Below are 22,150 nucleotides of genomic sequence, written 5' to 3' on the forward strand. Positions count from 1 at the left end.
GACGGTTGAGCTAACGTAGGCTAATGCGATTAGCATGAGGTTGTAAGTAACAAGAAAACTTCCCAGGACAAAGACATATCTGATATTGGCAGAAAGCTTAAATTCTTGTTAATATAACTGCACTGTCCAATTTACAGTAGCTATTACAGTGAAAGAATACCATGCTATTGTTTGAGGAGAGTGCACAGTTCTGAACTGTGCACAAGTTATTAATAAACTAATTAGGCACATTTGGGTAGTCTTGATACAAAATTTAGAACAGAAATGCAATGGTTTATTGGATGTCTGAAATTTTGCTCATAACCTGCTGCCATCTAGTGGCCAAAATCTAAATTGCACCTGGGCTTGAATAATACGTTATGGCCTTTCTCTTGCATTTCAAAGATGATGGTAAAAAAATATATATAAATAAATGGTTGTTTTTTTCTTTGTATTATCTTTGACCAGATCTAATGTGTTATATTCTCCGACATCCCTCTCACATTTCCACAAACTTCAAAGTGTTTTCCTTCAAATGGTACCAAGAATATGCATATCCTTGCTTCAGGCAATTTGGGTATGTCATTTTAGGCGAAAATTGAAAAAATGTGGCCGATCCTTATTAAATGACAAATATCTCTGAAAAGGGGGGGAGTCAACAAATTCACTGGGAGTACTTTACATAGGATAAAGAAACAATACTCTCAGCCGCAGCTAAACATCAGAAACAATTTCAGACCAATCTGAGATGGTGGGTGTTGAAATCCTCTTTCTTGTTGAAGGGGGGGAATGACCCCCCTTCAACGTACAGGCCTTTACAGGACTGTTTCAACAACATGTGACACGGTCCCCGGTCCCATGCAGCCAGTTTATTATTTTTTGGTGTGTGTTTTGTTGTCACATGGGAGTAAATGATGACAGCCAAATCAAAATAAAGATGTTACTGTAAAACCATGACGAGTGATGAAACTGTTCCTAAATCAGGGCACCCAGGCTGGGAGGGAGCAGAATAGTGTATTGCTAACAGGATTTAAGTGTGTCATGGCTTACAGATCTGCAAAGGTAGGTGAGAGGAAGAGAGGCTGCGGTACTCCACGGCGTGGCATTAACCTTCAGGAATAATGGGTATTACTGGCTGTCACAGATACAGATGCAGTCATTCTGAAGCAGCTGCAGTCCATACATGCACTACTGTTTGGGCCTTCATTGATATTGATGTTGTATTGACACTCTCCTCAGTCCCACGGTTTTTGCAGTGTCCCCAGAAGCACATAAAACATTAGAACTATTAATTATAATAGCTCCCTGAACCATGAAACCACAACATCAGTTCATCACTGTCAGCTCAGCCAGCCTTGGATTTATCCTCATTTTGTGCATCCTGCTGAATTACGTTGTGTTGCATAAATAGGACACTAAGAGAAAAGGCTTTGGATTATGCGTTTTTATGCCAACTATACTCTTAACTCGTCTGGCTATACTATTAACAGGCAGTATTACATTTAGTAAATTGTGTTAGGTTGTTTTTTTTTTGGTTATACAATCATCTTCACTTCCCCAATGTGTCATAATCAAAGTAGTTTTGTTTTATTGATCATTCTTTGAGGACATATAAGGGTGTGATTAAATCAGTGAAAACTATTTGTACAGGCACAATCAAAATCAAGGAAACTGTCAGGTCAATTGCAATGTGCAAAAACAGGGGTAGTAATAACATCAGATTATTATTTGTCTGAGAAAGAGGTGTTTTACTAACCATGCCACACACAGTAATGAGGCTGATGCAACAGATCAGACCTTTTAGCTTAAAATGTTGATTCAGTTTTATTTCTTCATATAAGCTCGACAATGTGCACTGCACACGCAAGAAGTTTCATGAGACAAATATCTGTTTGAAATTAAGAAAGAGGGGAGATCTAAATATACATCCACTAACATGGGTTGCCAATATGACTAAGATTATGTCTTTGGCTGCTGGAAAATAAAATAATGTTGATTTGAAAAACAATAGAACATGAGAAAAATTCTTTTTTTTCAATGGTGTGCCTATAAAATAATTTTCTCAACACTTCTATGGTTGTATTTTTGGCTAGGCTACTTGGAAACAAGGTAAGACATGTCTCATAAAATGACAATAAAGTTAATGGTTATATCATTTCAAACCGCCTCCGCTCAGATTTAAGTCAGGTGATGAGCGGTGTGCGGTACTGTCCTTCGCTCAGGTCTTTTGACCATTTGATCTGAATGAACCGTACCGCCAGTATGTCGACCGAATCAAGCCTTTATCCTTCATTATATTTGTCAAATATGACTGGTGTTTAGCCTATATTTATGTAATTAAAAGTCTCATTAAAGCTTGGCTGCATTTTCCTCTTCCTCATGTCAGCATCTGTTTGGACATGAGGCTGTAGGCCAATATGCATATCACCTACGCTTTGACATGGAGGCTTTTTTATTTAGGTACTTGAGAAATAGATTTAAATATTATTCCAATGTTGACCTCTCTGATCAAATTCTGATCTCAGTAATTGTTTGATATTGTGATATTTGTGTGATTTATTCTTCTTGTCCCGGACAAGAGGACAAGCGTTAATGTGGAGACCTGGGTCTATTTTAATATAGTCATGTGAGGCTGATGAATGGCTCAGAGATGACACTCCAGATGGGGATGGATTAGTTGGTCTGTCGCTCATAACAACAGCGAAATTGAGATCAATCCATTCCCCCTGGTGAATAGATGCCCATGTTGTTACGGTAACTGCAACTACTACATTGTTCCACCTGCAAGCGACTGTGTACTGTACAAGCTAATGTTCCACTTGGCCTGAATAGAAACACGTTGTATTAATGTGTGGATTTTGTGATTAGTAATGTGTATGCTTTTGGTGATGATATTTGGCAGGATTGTTGTGACTAGGACTAGATGTTGTTAGATCTGGCATACAGAGGAAAGGTGCTGTCTATTTGCAGTTTGATATAATAAACACACTTTGCCAGAGCACCTCACACAGTAATGATGTATTATTATTCTTTAGAACAATGCTTTAAAATAACCCTGACCTTTAGCCCAGCACTTGTGAAGGGTTATTTTTTTTTTAGCTCCTTAAGACAGCCTGAGGGAGAAGCTAGATTATGAAAGATGACATTGGCACACTTTTTGCTAAATCAAGCAGTGAATCAATTAGGTGTGTTGGCGGGTCTTTAGTTGATGCTCTGTCATTGTCACACAGATTGTGAGTCTTCCTTCATCAGCTTGTCAGCCTTTCTGATTGACAGGAGAGGGTGTGAATAATGTAGGCAGATGCCTTTAATTTCATTTTTGAATGGTAAAGAGGCCTTGCATTGCCAAGTTAATGTGACACACAAAGACGTTTTCTAATTAGTATATGGGTTCATGTAATTTTCTTATGCATGTATTAGTAATATGCATGGCCTGCTGGTCTTGTGTATATCATATGTTTTTCCTCTTAGTTGAAGTAAGGAGATTGGAATATGGTTTAAATATGTGCAAGGCCAAATCTTTCTCCAGGGTTTTAAAACATTGTGATCGTGAAGCAACTTTTATGAGTTGATGTTTCCAAAGGAACCAGACTGAGCCTAGGTGTAAAAGTAGAGGGAATAAACAAAGAGGATGGCAAGCGGTACCGGAGCACCGAGTCTAGGTCCAAAAAGCTTGTTAACAGCTTCTACCCCCAAGCCATAAGACTCCCAAACAGCTAATCAAATGGCTACCCAGACTATTTGCATCCCCCCCCCCCCCCCCCCCCCCCCCTCTTTTACACTGCTACTACTCTCTGTTTATTATCTATGCATAGTCGTGCTAACTCTACCTACCCTGTACATATTACCTCAAATACCTCGACCAACCTGTGCCCCCGCACATTGACTCAGTACTGGCTCCTGAGTGGCGCAGCGGTCTAAGGCACTGCATCTCAGTGCTAGAGGCGCCACTCAAATCCAGTTGGCCCAGCGTCGTCCGGGTTTGGCAGGTGTAGGCCATCATTGTAAATAAGAATTTGTTCTTAACTGACTTGTCTATATGAATAAAGGTTAAATACAAATTACTTAAATAATAATATAGCCTCGTTACTGTTATTTTACCACTGCTCTTTAATCATTTTCATGTGTATTTTTTACTTAACACTTATTGTTCTTAAAACTGCATGTTGGTTAAGTAAGCATTTCCCTGTTGTATTTGGTGCAATTTGATTTGATTTGAAAATTTGATATGCCATGAATAGCAACAGGTTAGGAGATGTTATTGTAAACGTGGTAGTTGTCATTGTAAACATGGGAACACATAGTCATTCCGTTGTTATATAACCAGGGAACTGTAAAGTTCTGAGGGTGTTGATTGGTAGAACATGTTAAAGTGTAAGCCAACAGACAGGAAACCAATAGACTGAACAAAAGGATGCGGTAGCGACTGACTGTCGTGGTTGGAACTTAAACATGGATAAGCAGTAATGTAGACTGGCTACTTCTTAAACCGAGTTCAAGTCTATCCATTAGATAATGCATATCCAATGATCCCTGGCGTAACACACACCCCTGCAAGACAGGGAGGCCCACAGGCAGGAAATTATCTTTAAAAATGCTAAATTCTCTCAGCCTCTACAAAATGTGTAGAATGGCATGAGATGAACTATAAAATACACATGTTTCTCCCTGCCCTTTGGCAGTATGTGTAGCATTGCATGAAATTAGCTTTAAAACAGAAACAAAAGTTCTCAACATCATGGCAAAATGTGTAGAAAAGCATGATATTAGCTAGAAAACTGCACATTTTTCTATTTGCCCCATGGTGAAATGTGTGGAATTGCTCAGACCTTGCGGGTGGGGGGGTTATGGCAAGAAACTGCAGTACGCCACTGCCAGTGATATCCTGTTGCTTGATGCATCTTAGCAAGAAGAGGGCAGAATAAGTGGATTTTTACAACAATTGTATACTGAGTGACTAGGGCTCTTAAGGATGAACAAATGCTTTTAAAGAAAGATAAGGTCATTGGCAGACTGATTCAAATGTCTGATAACCTGACACCAGGTCCACATGCTTCATAATAGTCTACTCAGAAAAAAATGAGCTTTTAGAAAGTTTTGCCCACCAAAAATTAAGTTGCACACTTCTAAAATATATTTTCAATCAATACACTCTTGACCTTAAAGCAGTCGATGGTCCTCACCCCACGGAAATCTGAGAGTTGTTGTTTTCTCACTATAAATTCTTACCACAAAAATAGTGTAGCAGACAACAAAGTACTCAATACCATCATATCCAGAGATGTACTGTATATCGGATATAAATGCATTTAACTGACTGTTACAGGAGGATTTCACTGTGTTAAAGATAATTGTTGAAATCCCTGGTTTACTTGTTTGTTTACTTAATGCAATGTCATTTAGATGCAGTGTAGAGGGTCTGTAGTGTCTGCTAGAAATGTATCTGATTCTAACAGTAGCAGCAGCTATCAAGCAGCAGCTATGATGTGGTTAAACAAACATTGGATTTACTTCACTTTCAGTGGATTCATATTGACTGGAAATATGGTGACGAACCGATTACAAACAAAAAATAAATGCAACACATTGAGCATTGATTAAGTATTTTCAAGCTGGAGAGAGTGCTTGGCCATGAAATAGATGTAGAAGTGTTTTTCTTCTTGATTATCCATAAAAAGGTCTCCCAGAAGTAGGTCAACCACTAGGTTCCGTAGAGTATCTGGCAACACGTTGCCTCAAGTGGGCCACAATGTTCTCTAAACAAATTGGTATCAATAATACTCCCTCCTTGTATTCCATTGTACAATAGCAGTAGTGGTAGTAGTAGTGTTTCAGGTGATATACTGTACCTCCCTTCCCAGTCTCAGAACTCCAGTCACTTTAGCCCCCAGCCTTATTCACCCAAAAAGAATGCCAAACCCTTTGAAAGCCCACACTGGATCTCAATATTTTTCAATAACAAAGGTGGGCGTTAGCTATACCAGATACACAGATCCCATGGTTTTGTTTCAATGTGGCAGCGTTTCAAAGAAATTCATAAGCATTTTCCACCACGTTTGTGGCAGTTCTCAACTCAAACATATATGTCCAATTATCGACCTCCCGTGTGGTGCAGGAATCAAGCTGCCACACACGAAAGCCCTCTCCAGAGAGAACAAGAGCTGTCCGTACAATCATTGCATAGGACGTGTACACTCCACGTTATCAGTGTGAGACGGCATGGAGGCTGCCAGTGCTGTTTTAATGAGGAAGCATGCATGAAAGTGGCAGGAGCAGTCATCTGTGAACACACGTACGCTCAGGCAGGACCCACATATCAGTCTCTCTGATGTGGAGCAACTGGCTGTGGAAGCCAGGGAGCGGCACCAGGCACCCAGTCATCCAGGCATCCCAGGCAGACACATTGCAGCTTCCTCCAACCAGTACTGGCCAGGCTAGGCTGCCCTGGATATGTTGCGTTTTGCCCCAGCAGCAGGGACCAGAGATAGATCAGGGTCAAGAGCTTCTCCTCAAAATTAATGTTTTACCTTCTTTATTTTATTAAATACATTGGCCGAGGTATTAACGCTGGGTCAGACCTGGTGACTGGTCAATTCATCATTTTATTTCCCACCTTTTCCCCAGGGCATCCACCTAAGCTTGTGCTGTGAAATGTTACATGATACCCAGGGTAATAGCTTTGGACTCCTGGCATCTGAAGTAGCATTCTTTTTGTCTGTGCCATAAATTATTTGGTCTCGCTCGTTCAGCAGTGGATTTAACTCACCAGGCCGATGTTTGGGGGTCAAGGATTCAATGAGGTAACCTAGACATGATTAATTTACAGAAGGCTTAATCATATCTGGATGATTAATCTATTTAGCCCTACTTTTAGACCTCTCATATGCATAGGTATCAGGTAACAGTGTCAGTGTTCCATATATATTTTCTACCATAGAAATCGTATATTTGCATTTAAAATTATGCTTTGAATATATTTCACTATGACTTTATAAAAAAGTTATTGTGCGAACACTACAGCAATGCAACTACCACAAACAATATACCTGGAGTATAAGAGAGCTTTTAAATATTAGACACAGTAAAAATTCTCCCCCTACTGTTATCCTAAAGTTGCTCTCAATATGTGGACACTGGAGAAGACCTGAAGTAGTAGTGGTCAATACTTCCATCAACAGCATCACACAAATCAAAAGAAGTGCTTAGATTTGCTCCAACCCAGCATTTCTAGTATTCCTGCCTCTAAAACTGGAACTAATCCTCATATCCAACATGTGAGGGTAGCCAACCACTTCCACCACGCTCACCCTCAACACGGGGGCCCCTCAAGCATGTGTGCTTAGTTCACTCCTGTGTGATAGAAAAATGACATCTTTACCTGATCTATATGATATTAATGGTTAACAATTAATATTTAACTAATAGTAAGACATTTCTGTCCTACTAGTGTCTGTGTTTTTATGGTCTACACTCTAGTTCCCTGCAGCTAATCTGGGCGTATGGTCACTAGAGATGGAATGAGCTGACAAATGAGTTAAAGACTGCATTACATTGACAATAATGTATTTTACTAGAGATAGCTTAGGAGTAGAACAATCCCTCATTGTCTCAAAATAATCCTTATAACGGTGAACCTAAGCCAGGTTGGTGTTAAGACAACAACCCCGTGCAGATAACGACATGATGTACTCAGAGTTGCTTATGATGCCCTATTCTGCATGGGAGGGGTGGAACCAACCATGACTGAGCATTCTTAGTGTCAGCTATATAAAGAACTCTGCATTTGTGTAAAGGTTAGGCTACTCTGCCCAACAGTCAAGACTGTGGGGTTGACTAGTCTCATTATTACAATAATTAATCAACATTAAATAAAGATGATTGTTTGAAAAAATGACAAAGTCTCAGTATGAATTTCCCCGACACCTGTACTCTCTGTTCACCCACGACTGCTTGGCCATGCACAACTCCAACATCATCAAGTTTACTGACGATCACTGATGGCGATGAGATAGTCTACAGGGAGGAGGTCAGAGACTTGGCAGTGTGGTTCCAGGACAACAATCTCTCCCTCAACATCAGTAAGACCAAGAAGCTGATCGTGGACTACAGGAGAAAGAAGGGAGAGCATGCCCACATCCACATCGATGGAGCTGTAGTCAACATGGCCTCAAAAAGTTCTACAGCTGCACCACTGAGAGCATCTTGACTGGCTGCATCACCACTTGGTATGGCAAATGCAGCACCCTCGACCACAAAGCACTACAGAACATCACTGGGGCCGAGCTCCCTGCCATCGAGGAACTTTATATCAGGCGGTGTCAGAGGAAGGCCTGAAAAATTGCCAAAGTCTCCAGCCATCAAAGCCATAGACTGTTCATTCTGCTACCATCCGGCAAACAGTAAGCGAGCATCAGTCCTCGGACCGACAGGCTCCGAGACAGCTTCTGCCCCCAAGCAATAAGACTGCTAAATAGCTATAAGACTCCTAAATAGTTCATTAAATGGTTACCAAACTCTATCTGCACTTACCCTATCTTGCACTGACTCTATGCACACTCACAAGGCTAAATAGTGCCTTCTGAAATTATTCATACCCCTTGACTTACTCCACATTGTGTTGTGTTACAGCCTGAATTCAAAATTGATTAAATATGTATTTTTACTCACCCATCTCCACACAATACCCCATAATGACAAAGTGAAACATGTGTTTGTACATTTTTACTAATGTATTGAAAATTAAGTTTTCACACCCCCGGGTCAATACTTTGTAGAAGCGCTTTTTAAGTCTTTCTGGGTACGTCTCTAAGAGCTTTCCACACCTGGTTTGTGCAGCATTTGCCCATTATTATTTTCAAAATTCTTCAAACTCTTTCAAATTGTTTGTTGATCATTGCTAGACACCCATTTCCAGGTCTTGCCGTAGATTTATGTCACTGTCTTGGTAAGCAACTCCAGTATAGATTTGTTTTAGATTATTGTCCTGCTGAAAGGTGAATTGATTTCCCAGTGTCTGGTGTAAAGCAGACTGAACCAGGTTTTCCTCTAGGATTTTGCCTATGCTTAGCTCCATTATGTTTATTTTCTATCCTGAAAAACTCCCCAGTCCTTAATGATTACAAGCATGCACATAGCATGATGCAGCCACCACTATGCTTGAACATTTGGAGAGTGGTACTCAGTGATTATATTAGATTTGCCCTAAACACTTGTATTTAGGACAAAAGGGTATTATCTTTCCAAATTTTCTGCAGTATTACTTTTGTTACCAACAGGTTGCATGTTCTGGTAGTAGTTGTATTCTGTACAGGCTTCCTTCTTTTGACTCTGTCAATTAGGTTAGTACTGTGGAGTAACTACAATGTTGTTTTCTCCTATCACAACCATTAAACTCTGTAACTGTTTTAAAGTCACTGTTGGCCTCATGGTGAAATCCCTGTGCAGTTTCCTTCCTCTCCTGAACTTATTTAGGCTTGCCATAACAAAGGGGTTGAATACGTATTGACTCAAGACAATTCAGCATTTCATTTTTAATTCATTTGTAAAGATTTCGGGGAAAAAAAACGTAATTCCACTTTGACATTGTGGGGTATTGTGTGTAGGCCAGTGACACAAAATCTTAAATTCAGACTGTAACACAACAAAATGTGGAAAAATTCAAGGGTTGTGAATACTTTCTGATGGCACTGTACATACACACTCACACTACACTGAGACTCTCACACAATACCCACACACATTCTCATGCATTACATACAAACGAACACACATACACTCACGCACACATACACACACACTTTTACACTCCTCATATGCTGCTGCTACTCTCTTTTGTATTCTACTCTTATTATTATCTATCCTGATGCCTATTCACTTTACCCTGCCTTTATGTAAATATCTACCTTAACTACCTTGTACCCCTGCACATTGATCTGGTACTGGTACTCCATGTATATAGCTCAATTCTTGTGTATTTTGTGTTACTCGTGTTACTATTTTTCATTTTAAAACTCTGCATAGTTGGGAAGAGCTCGCAAGTAAGCATTTCACAATAAAGACTACACCCGTTGTATTCAGCGCATGTGACAAATAAAATTGTATTTGAAGTAAACATGTTTCCCAGCGTATTAACAGCTTCACCCCCAAGGTCACAGATACTTGCATTTACATTAAGCTGTTTTGTATTTTGGAATTTTAATTAGATAAAACTAAGATGAGTTCAAATGTACCATGGGGGTTTCTGCTCTGCTCTCTATTTCGGTACGCTCTCTGTTATTTGGGTTTCTGCTAGATGACACAGCCTTAAAGTCAGATTATATTTTGGGTATTAATTTAAGGTTGTGGTTAGGCATAAGGTTACCAATGTGGTTAAGGTTAGGTTTAAAATCCAATGTTAAGAAGTGAAATTGTTGAAATGGGCAGGGTTTAGCCATAATTTGACTTTGTGGCTGTGTTAACTAGTGACAACCTGTTATTTGGTACACTATGAAGGGTATGACGGGACCACATCATGCATAATTAACTAGATGATGAGGGTGATATGTCATGCAATTAAGCTCAATGATGAGGTACAGTATGTCTCTATACAAGCAGTATTGAAGCTAATGTTGTTCAAACATGAGTATTTTGGTTGAAATATATGGATTCTTAAATTATGCATTTAGAGTTCTATTATTCATGGAAACATGTCTGGCAATCAGTTCAAAATATCCTCTGCAGTATCTCTGTGTCTTAAACAGAATGAGCCCTTAAATTTGAGGATATAATGTTGTCAACTGTGGAGTTTGTTCAGACTGCTGAAATAGATTGTTAACATTTTCCAGGAAAGCCTAAACACACAGCATCTGTAGGATTTCAGTTTCATCTTATTTCACTGTTGAAAGAAATTACTTTTAATTTGTTGGTTTCATCATTGATTGGTCAGAGGAGTGTGTCCACTCACCTGGCTTCTCAAGCCCTGACCGGAGTCTAAATGAGAGATAACTGGCAGCAGACAGACAGCGCCCCTGGAGGAGTTGGCTGGCCAGCCCTGATGTAAACACTGTGTGGACCTGGACACAAAACCAATAGGTTCAAGGCTAGTCCCAGTCCCAGAGAAGCAGCCAACATAATGCCCTTCGGCCCACCAGGCTTACTAAGTGCCTGACTCAAACAGGATATCTCAACCTGACCTTGGGTGGTAGGGGGGGCAGGTAGCCTAGTGGTTAGACTGTTGGTCCAGTAACCGAAATGTTGCAGGATTGAATCCCTGATATGACCAGGTAAGAATGTGTCGTTCTACCCACCAGGCTTACTAAGTGCCTGACTCAAACCGGATATCTCAACCTGACCTTGAGTGGTACAAGGATTGATGGCAGAATTGTTTTGTCAGGTTGTTCACACAAACATAGTAAAGAAGTCCATTCTATAGGCTCTCCATGCCAAGGCAATCCATTTACTGTGCTGTACCTCATAATTGTGTATTCCTGATAGACATGAAATGCACAACCATTGTAGGGGTGGCAGGTATCCTAGTGGTTAGAGCATTGGGCCAGCAACTGAAAGGTTGGTGGATCAAATCCCTGAGGTGACAAGGAAAAATCTGTTATTCTACCCCCAAGGAATGCAGTTAACCCACTGTTCCCTGGACACCACAGATGTAGATGTAAATTACAGCAGCTCCCTGCACCTCTCTGGTTTAGAGAAGTTGGGTTAAATGTGTAAGACACATTTCAGTTGAATGCATTCAGTTGTACAACTGACTAGGTATTTGGCTGTTGTATGTCACAGCTGTTCATTTCAGCTCCCAAGCCTACTTCGACGGTCTTAGTTGAAAACCTACACATACAGTACCAGTCAAAAGTGTGGAGACACCTACTTATTCAAGGCTTTTTCTAATTAAACCTATGAAATAACACATGGAATCATGGAGTAACCCAAAAAAATGTTAATCAAAATATATGTTATATTATTAAAAGTAGCCACCCTTTGCCTCGATGACCGCTTTGCACACTCACGACATTCTCTCAACCAGCTTCATGAGGAGTGTTTTTCCAACAGTCTTGAAGGAGTTCCTACATATGCTGAGCACTTGTTGGCTGCTTTTCTGTCACTCGGTGGTCCAACTCATCCCAAATCATCTCAATTGGGTTGAGGTCGGGTGATTGTTTTGGCCGGGGTAGGCCGTCATTGTAAATAAGAATTTGTTCTTAACTGACTTGCCTCGTTAAGTAACGTCATCTGAACGTCATCTGATGCAGCACTCCATCACTCCTTCTTGGTCAAATAGCCCTTACACAGCGTGGAGGTGTGTTGGGTTCGTTGTCCTGTTGAAAAACAAATGATAGTCCCACTAAGCTCAAACCAGATGGGATGGCGTATTGCTGCAGAATGCTTTGGTAGCCATGCTGGTAAAGTGTGTCTTGAATTATAAATAAATCACAGACAGTTTCACCAGCAAAGCACCATCACACCTCCTCCTCCATGCTTCACAGTGGGAACCACACATGTGGAGATCATCCGTTGTCCTACTCTGTGTTTCACAAAGACACGGCAGTTGGAACCAAAAATCTCAAATTTGGACTCATCAGACCAAAGTACAGATTTACACCGGTCTAATGTCCATTGCTCATGTTTCTTGGCCCAAGCAAGTCTCTTCTTATTATTGGTTTCCTTTAGTAGTGGTTTCTTTGCAGCAATTCGACCATGAAAGCCTGATTCAAGCAGTCTTCTCTGAACAGTTGATGTTGAGATGTGTCTGTTACTTGAACTCTGTGAAGCATTTATTTGGGCTGCAATTTCTGAGGCTAGTAACTCTAATGAACTTATCCTCTGCAGCAGAGGTAACTCTGGGTCTTCCTTTCCTGTGGCAGTCCTCATGAGAGCCAATTTCATCATAGTGTCTGATGGTATTTGCGACTGCACTTGAAGAAACTTTCTGGATTGACTGACCTTCATGCCTTAAAGTAATGATGGACTGTCTTTTCTCTTTACTTATTTGAGCTGTTCTTGCCATAATATGGCTTTGGTCTTTTACCAAACGTATAGAATTTTTTTTCAATGGTCAGTGTGTTAAAAACGTTAAATTCGTAACACCCTTTGAAACCTCAAAAGAGTATACTTTTTTATTAACATTTTACTTTGACCACATATTTTTTTTGCAGAGAAGGGACACAACTCTGTTGTGTTGACTATTTTGTCATATTTTTCCATTAACACAATTACAGAGGATGCTGCTCAATGCATGCTGCAACTAGCCAAATTGTTGCCTTGAACCTTTTCAAACTTAAATTTCAGAATTGGTTTTAAGGATGTAAGCTCCTCTAAGACGATTAAAGCTGCCTCATTCATTGGGATTGGAGAGTGTTGGAGGAATGCGGCAGCCAGCAGCATGTGATCTGGAATCTGCATTGCTTTGTGAGCTCTAAAGACTCCCAACTTGCATTGCAAATCTCATCAAATAATACCCAGACACTTGATTAAATTAATTGGCTATTATTATCATGCAGCACACATCTCTGTGGGGAAAGGGGACTGATGACAGGGATAAAAGTAGTCACTCACTCCACCATGGAGCCAGGCTGTTCACCATAACAATGTGATGAGAGAGCGAATAGACTGCTGTTGCAATCTGTTACTCCTTAATGGGAGCTCTGTTTCAATACCATCTTGGTCCCGCTGCTCTTTGAAGGATTTTAGTTCATAATTCACTCTTTTTGAACAAACATGATTCAGACTCACTGTTGTCTACTGTAGGCTACAGTATAGGCATATTGTCCAATAAGGAATGAATGGGTGTATCAAGATGACATACAGCATTTCATTCTCTCCCTTTGAAGGTAGTTCAGTAATAATATGCCTATTTGATTGTCATAAACAGCCTTTATCACAAGACTGGTCTCTTCCATCATGTCAAAGTCTGGTGAATGTTGTCATAAAGTGTCATCACATGTAATGTCAAGCTTATAATATTGTCAGAGTAATCACATCTATGACAACAAAGTGTTACTGCTGTTTCTTTGATACTGAGCTGTGCGCTAATGCATTGTCTCTCCTTCCCCTTCAACAGGGATTGCAGTGGACAAGCAAGGATTAGTCTACTTTGTTGATGGAACCATGATTCGCAAGATCAATGGAAAAGGAATGATATCAACTGTCATTGGTTCCAATAGCCTGACTTCCACTCAGCCATTAAGTTGTGACGCCCGCATGGATATTTCACAGGTAAGATGACTAGATGGCACAGACACACACACACACACACACACACACACACACACACACACACACACACACACACACACACTCACACTCACACACACACTCACACACACAGTGAGCTAGGAATGTATGGTATCCCAAGCCTTGCATTTACATAGGGCAGTACTGGCAGACTGAACGGACAGAAAAGTATTTCAAAAGCAGTTATTTACCCCTTATCTATGATTGATATCATCTTCTGGTTCCAAGGATCTTATCATGCAACAATTCCCTTTTAATCTATACACAGTCATATATAAGTAGCACAGTTAAGTCATCAATAAGTAATGTAGCAAAGCATTAAAACTGATATTAGCGATGAGCAATTAGACAATAATGTCCAAGAGAAAAAAAAATAAACAAGTAAAGACAGATCTTTTATCTATCTGACCTATAAAAATGGAGAGGCCTGATATCGAGAATGAAATTTCCTTTGAGATGTTCCCGCCATGATTAACTGGCCTTAGCGGCTGAATGCTCCCTCTCAATGGAGAGTTTTATTCTTGCTCCTGTCCCTGCTCTCATGAGCAACTGAGGCCCAGATAGGGCATGGGATGCACCCTGACTCAGAGAGCAATTATTCTCAGCCCTCAGACCTTGCCATAGGAAACCATCTTTATCAGAGTGCAAATTAGGCTACACCATGACATTCAAGGGGTCGGCGTGTTGCACGGAATATTTTTAGCGGGCCTATAATAAAGGTCAAAATTCATTACCTTTTAATGTGGCATGAACACAACCAGTCATGATATTTTAATCTGATTGTCAAACAAATCACTTAAAAAAGTAGGCTTCCTCTGCATGTTTGTCCACTCCAAAATAATTCCAGCATCCAAACTGCATGTACAGTGCATTCAGAAAATATTCAGACCCCTTGACTTTTTCCACATTTTGTTACATTAATGGATAAACATTTTAAAAATCCTAATAAACCTACACACAATACGTCATAAGGACAAAGCGAAAAGAGGTTTTTAGAAATGTTTGCAAATATCTTAAAAATAAAAAACAGAAATACCTTATTTGCACAAGTATTCAGACCCTTTGCTATGAGACTCGAAATTGAGCCCAGGTGCATCCTGTTTCCATTGATCATCCTTGAGCTGTTTTTACAACTTGATTGGAGTCCACCTGTGGTGAATTCAATTGATTGGACATGATTTGGAAAAGCACACACCTGTCTATATAAGGTCCCACAGTTGACAGTAGATGTCAGAGCAAAAACCAAGCCATGAGGTCTAAAGAATACTCTGTAGAGCTCCGAGTCAGGATTGCATCGATGCACAGATCTGGGGAAGGGTACCAACACTTTCTGCAGCATTGATGGTCCCCAAGCACACATTGGCATCCATCATAATTTTAAATGGGATAAGTTTGGAACCACCAAGACTCTTCCTAGAGCTGACCACCCAGCCAAGCTGAGCAATCTGGCTCCCAAGTGGCGCAGCGGTCTAAGGCACTACATCTCAGTGCTAGAGGCGTTACTATAGACTCTGGTTCGATTCCAGGCTGTATCACAACTGGTTGTGATTGGGAGTCCCATAGGGCGGTGCCCAGCGTCGTTGGGGTTTGGCCGGGGTCGGCAGTCATTGTAAATAAGAACTTGTTCTTAACTGACTTGCCTAGTTAAATAAAGGTTAAATAAACAATTTAATTGGAGGAGAAGGGCCTTGGTCAGGGAGGTGACCAAGAACCGATATGGTCATTCAGACAGAGTTCCAGAGTGCCTCTGTGGAGATGGGACAACCACCTTCCAGAAGGACAACCATCTCTGCAGCACTTCACCAATCAGGCCTTTATGGTAAAGTGCCCAGACGGAAGCCACTCCTCAGTAAAAGGCACATCACAGTCTGCTTGGAGTTTTCCAAAAGGCACCTAAAGGACTCTCGGACCATGAGAAACAAGATTCTCTGGTCTGATGAAACCAAGATTGAACTATTTGGCCTGAATGCCAAGCGTCACGTCTGGAGGAAATCTGGAACCATCCCTACGGTGAAGCATGGTGGTGGAAGCATCATGATGTGGGAACTGTTTTTCAGCGGCAGGGACTGGAAGAAAAGTCAGGATCGAGGGAAAGATGAACAGAGCAAAGTACAGAGATATCCTTGATGAAAACCTGCTCCAGAGCACTCAGGACCTCAGACTGGGGTGATGGTTCACCTTCCAACGACCCTAAGCACACAGCGAAAACAACGCGGGAGTGACTTCGTGACAAGTCTCTGAATGTCCTTGGGTGCTTCAGCCAGAGCCTGGACTTGAACCCGATCAAACATCTCTGGAGAGACCGTAAAATAGCTGTGCAGTGATACTCTCCATCCAACCTGACAGAACTTGAGAGGATCTGCAAAGAAGAATGGGAGAAACGGGGTATTGTGTGTAGATTGATAAAGGAAAACAATTATTTAATACATTTTACAATAAGGCTGTAATGTAAGAAAATGTGGGAAAAGTCAAGGGGTCTGAATACTTTCTGAATGCACTGTACACTCGCACCATTTGAAGAATCGAAATAGACATCTGTAACAAAACACCAAAAAGTGTTCTTGTTGGATGGATTGGATGCGCATTGGTGTTTAGCTGTAGGCTAGATGTCTCGTGAAATTGTCGACCATCATCAGCTGATCTAGGAAAGAAAATAAACATTGATAGAAAATAATAAAGCTACATAAATGGTCTACTACTTCTGGCCACGGATGGCGCGGAGAACACCAGTACCCACGCGCACCTGGAAAACAAAGCAATGAGCGCTCTAAACAGCTGACTGACAAAAGCAAACAATGATAAATCAACAAATACATCTAATGCATTGGAATGAAGGCTATTTTTTTTTATCAAGGATGCATGGCAAACAAATGGCAAAAATGAGGAAGTACAAATGAAATTCTATGTGTAAAGGAGCTCAGCTGAGGCCAAAATTAGGCATTACTGAGTGGACCAACCAGCTCTCACAGTCTCACGTCATAATTAGACATTCATCCATGTTTCTCAAACGTCAAACTTAGAAGTTGTTCCAAATCTTCGAAGCATTAAGTTTATGCATTAATTCCACATTTTTAAGGTTAGGGTTAAGTTTAGGCATTAACTCCAAATTCTTAAGGTTAGGCATTAACTCCGAATGGTTAAGGTTTGGGATAGGCTTAAAACATAAATATGGATTCGAACATGCAGCCTTTGGAACCAGAGGCAGATGCTTACGCCCATCCACAACACCGTAGCAAAAACCGAAACCTACTTGAAGGTAACAACGCTCACTGTTCCCCCTAGTGGTCAGTTTCCACGTCATCTCCCAATGTCCTCAGACATGGATGGACGTTGAATACTGTCTTGTAACACAGGTGACCTGCCTGGAGTGGACAGCACTACCACATATAAATACATTGTTTAAACCATGACAGAGATGTTAATTTCATTTGGAAGCTTTATTTTTATATTTACCACTGTAAAACATATTTACCACTGCATTTTAAACAAATAGGAGAATGGTTAAATTAGCATTATTTAGAGACTCCCCCCAAAGTCTAATTCAGGGAAGCTGAGCACCCCCCTGGCTCCCCAGTAATTCACACACTGATCTTTATTAAGTTCTCACCAAAAGTTGTACAAATGCTGAGGCTGTCTAACCTTCAGAGAGGGCTGCAGAGATATGCCCTACAGCAGTGGTCACCAAAGAGACTAGTGGTCGATCTCCAGGGCATTCCTAGTCGATCGGAAAACATTTCTATAAAAGAAACAATGATAAAGCCTTGCACTGTTTTCCCACAGTTCTGTTAACGACGGTGAGGGCAGGTGTTCAGCAGGCAGAAGCGAATGACACTGTCTACCAGTGCCACTCCCGCTAACTGGCAAGGAGGACTCCGGTAGGCGGGGACGAAATAGCTCAGATTATACTTTTATTTCCCTTTTGACCAACATTCAAAAGTGTCACAAGCATGTAGTGCTCGAGGCGGGGGCATTCATAGAGCAACCAATGGGATGCTTGAGGGAATGCCCAGAATTGCAGGCTGAAAGTACAAACTCCACCTACTCGGTGACTCTGTTCGCCGTCAGCTCGAAGACGGTGTCCCCTTTTAGGTCAATCTTAGCTGAGGGACGGTACGGCGGTGGAGGATGAGACTGAACATCAGATGTATGACAATCAGTCCAGTAAAATAAAGAAGGCATGTTATTTACAGTTGAAGTTGGAAGTTTACATACACCTTAGCCAAATACATTTAAACTCAGTTTTTATCATTCCTGACATTTAATCCTATTAAAAATTCCCTGTCTTTGGTCAGTTAGGATCACCACTTTATTTTAAGAATGTGAAATGTCAGAAAAATAGAAGAGAGAATGATATATTTCAGCTTTTATTTCTTTCATCACATTCCCAGTGGGTCAGAAGTTTACATACACTCAATTACTATTTGGTAGCATTGCCTTTAAATTGTAGCCTTCCACAAGCTTCCCACAATAAGTTGGGTGAATTTTGGCCCATTCCTCCTGACAGAGCTGGTGTAACTGAGTCAGGTTTATAGCCCTCCTTGCTCGCATATGCTTTCTCAGTTCTTCCCACAATTCTATGGGACTGAGGTCAGTGCTTTGTGATTGCCACTCCAATACCTTGACTTTGTTGTCCTAAGCCATTTTTTCAACCCTTTGGAAATATACTTGGTGTCATTGTCCATTTGGAAGACCCATTTGCGACCAAGCTTTAACTTCCTGACTGATGTCTTGAGATGTTGCTTCAATATATCCACATAATTTTCCTACCTCATGATGCCATCTATTTTGTGAAGTGCACCAGTCACTCCTGCAGCAAAGCACCCCCACAACATGATGCTGCCACCCCCGTGCTTCACGGTTGGGATGGTGTTCTTCGGCTTGCAAGCCTCCCCCTTTTTCCTCCAACATAACGATGGTCATTACGGCCAAACAGTTCTATTTTGTTTCATCAGACCAGAGGACATTTCTCCAAAAAGTATGATCTTTGTCCCATGTGCAGTTGCGATCCGTAGTCTGGCTTTTTTATGGCGGTTTTGGAGCAGAGGCTTCTTAATTGCTGAGTGGCCTTCAGGTTATGTCGATATAGGACTCATTTTACTGTGGATATAGACACTTTTGTACCTGTTTCCTCCAGCATCTTCACAAGGTTATTTGCTGTTGTTCTGGGATTGATTTGCACTTTTCGCACCAAAGTACGTTAATCTCTAGGAGACAGAACGGTATGACGGCTGCGTGGTCCCATGGTGTTTATACTTGCGTACTATTGTTTGTACAAATGAATGTGGTCCCTTCAGGCATTTGGAAATTGCTCCCAAGGATGAACTAGACTTGTGGAGGTCTACCATTTTTTTATGAGGTCTTGGCTGATTTCTTTTGATTTTCCCATTATTTCAAGAAAGAGGCACTGATTTTGAAGGTAGGCCTTGAAGTACATCCACAGGTACACTTCCAATTGACTCAAATTATGTAAATTAGCATATCAGAAGCTTCTAAAGCCATGACATAATTTTCTAGAATTTTCCAAGCTGTTTAAAGGCACAGTCAATCTAGTGTATGTAAACTTCTGACCCATTGGGATTGTGATACAGTGAAATAAGTGAAATAATCTGTCTGTAAACAATTGTTGGAAAAATTGCTTGTGTCATGCACAAAGTACAGTCTTGGTCAAACGTTTTGAGAATGACACAAATATACATTTTCACAAAGTTTGCTGCTTCAGTGTCTTCAGATATTTTTGTCAGATGTTACTATGGAACACTGAAGTATAATTACAAGCGTTTCATAAGTGTCAAAGGCTTTTATTGACAATTACATGAAGTTGATGCAAATAGTCAATATTTGCAGTGTTGACCCTTCTTTTTCAAGATCTCTGCAATCCGCCCTGGCATGCTGTCAATTAACTTCTGGGCCACATCCTGACTGATGGCAGCCCATTCTTGCATAATCAATGCTTGGAGTTTGTCAGAATTTGTGGGTTTTTGTTTGTCCACCGGCCTCTTGAGAATTGACCACAAGTTCTGAATGGGATTAAGGTCTGGGGAGTTTCCTGGCCATGGACCCAAAATATCAATGTTTTGTTCCCCGAGCCACTTAGTTATCAATTTTGTCTTATGGCAAGGCAAGGTGCTCCATCATGCTGGAAAAGGCAATGTTCATCACTAAACTGTTCCTGGATGGTTGGGAGAAGTTGCTCTCGGAGGATGTGTTGGTACCATTCTTTATTCATGGCTGTGTTCTTAGGCAAAACTGTGAGTGAGCCCACTCCCTTGGCTGAGAAGCAACCCCACACATGAATGGTCTCAGGGTGCTTTGCTGTTGGCATGAAACAGGACTGATGGTAGCGCTCACCTTGTCTTCTCTGGACAAGCTTTATTCCGGATGCCCCAAACAATCGGAAAGGGGATTCATCAGAGAAAATGACTTTACCCCAGTCCTCAGCAGTTCAATCCCTGTACCTTTTGCAGAATATTAGTTGTCCCTGATGTTTTTCCTGGGGAGAAGTGGCTTCTTTGCTGCCACTCTTGACACCAGGCCATCCTCCAAAAGTCTTCGCCTCACTGTGTGTGCAGATGCACTCACACCTGCCTGCTGCTATTCCTGAGCAAGCTCTGTACTGGTGGTGCCCCGATCCCGCAGCTGAATCAACTTTAGGAGACGGTCCTGGCGCTTGCTGGACTTTTGGGGCGCCCTGAAGCCTTCTTCACAACGATTGAACTGCTCTCCTTGAAGTTCTTGATGATCCAATAAATGGTTGGTTCAATCTTACTGGCAGCAATATCCTTGTCTGTGAAGCCCTTTTTGTGCAAAGCAATGATGACGACACATGTTTCCTTGCAGGTAACCATGGTTGACAGAGGAAGAACAATGATTCCAAGCACCACCCTCCTTTTGAAGCTTCCAGTCTGTTATTCAAACTCAATCAGCATGACAGAGTGATCTCCAGCCTTGTCCTCGTCAACACACACCTGTGAGATAGGGGGCAGCATTTCCACTTTTGGATAAATAGCGTGCACAATTTCAACTTGCTGCTACTCATGCCAGGAATATATATTATATGCATATGATTAGTAGGTGTGGATAGAAAACACTCTGAAGTTTCTAAAACTGGTTCAATCATGTCTGTGACTATAACAGAACTTATGTAGCAGGCAAAACCCCAAAGAAAAACTGTTCATAATAAAAATTAAAAAAAGTCCTCTGACAGTTCCCTCAGTTGTCTTTGCCAAGGGAAATTAGATAGCACCCATTTTACAGTTCCTACGACTTCCACAGGATGTCACCAGTCTTTGGAATTGGGTTGAAGTTAATCATTGGTGAAACGAAGAAGAGGCACATCCTGGAACAACGTTACACTTTTGATAGTTAGCAAGAAGGAAAAAGGGGCATGTTTTGTTTACTTTCTCTATCGAATACAGATTGCCCCGTCTACAATTTGATCGATTATTAACGTTTAAAAATACCTAAAGTTGTATTACAAAAGTAGTTTGAAATATTTTGGCAAAGTTTATAGGCAACTTTTGAAATGTTTTGTAGTGACGTTGTGTTTTGGAAAGCTGTTTTTTTCCGGATCAAACCTGCTTTATAAAAGGACATTTTGGGTATACATGGACGGAATTAATCGAAAAAAAGGACCAATTGTGATGTTTATGACACATATTGGAGTGCCAACAAAGAAGCTCGTCAAAGGTAATGCATGTTTCAGATAATAGCTTCTCATGCTTTCGCCGAAAAGCATTTTAAAAATCTGACATGTTGGCTGGATTCACAACGAGTGTAGCTTTAATTGAGTACCCTGCATGTGTGATTTAATGAAAGTTTTAGTTTTATCGCGTTTTATTTGAATTTGGTGCTATGCATTTCCCGAGGCTATTGGCCACTTGAGACGCTAGCGTCTCACTATCCCTATTAATTAATGAGAGAATCACTGAAATGATGTCAGCTGCTCCTTTTG

The 22,150-nt window shown here is 40.9% G+C and overlaps 1 protein-coding gene across 1 annotated transcript in view; it reads left to right on the plus strand.

Moving 5' to 3' along the window:
* tenm1 (teneurin transmembrane protein 1) overlaps positions 1–22,150 on the plus strand; it is a 244,532-nt gene that overhangs the window by 204,103 nt on the left and 18,279 nt on the right. The window contains exon 23 of the mRNA XM_036937297.1: positions 14,027–14,181. Coding sequence (XP_036793192.1) covers positions 14,027–14,181 — 155 coding nt within the window. The remainder of the gene's footprint in view (positions 1–14,026; positions 14,182–22,150) is intronic.

This window comes from Oncorhynchus mykiss, chromosome 12, assembly GCF_013265735.2.
Source record: "Oncorhynchus mykiss isolate Arlee chromosome 12, USDA_OmykA_1.1, whole genome shotgun sequence".
Lineage (NCBI taxonomy): Eukaryota > Metazoa > Chordata > Actinopteri > Salmoniformes > Salmonidae > Oncorhynchus > Oncorhynchus mykiss.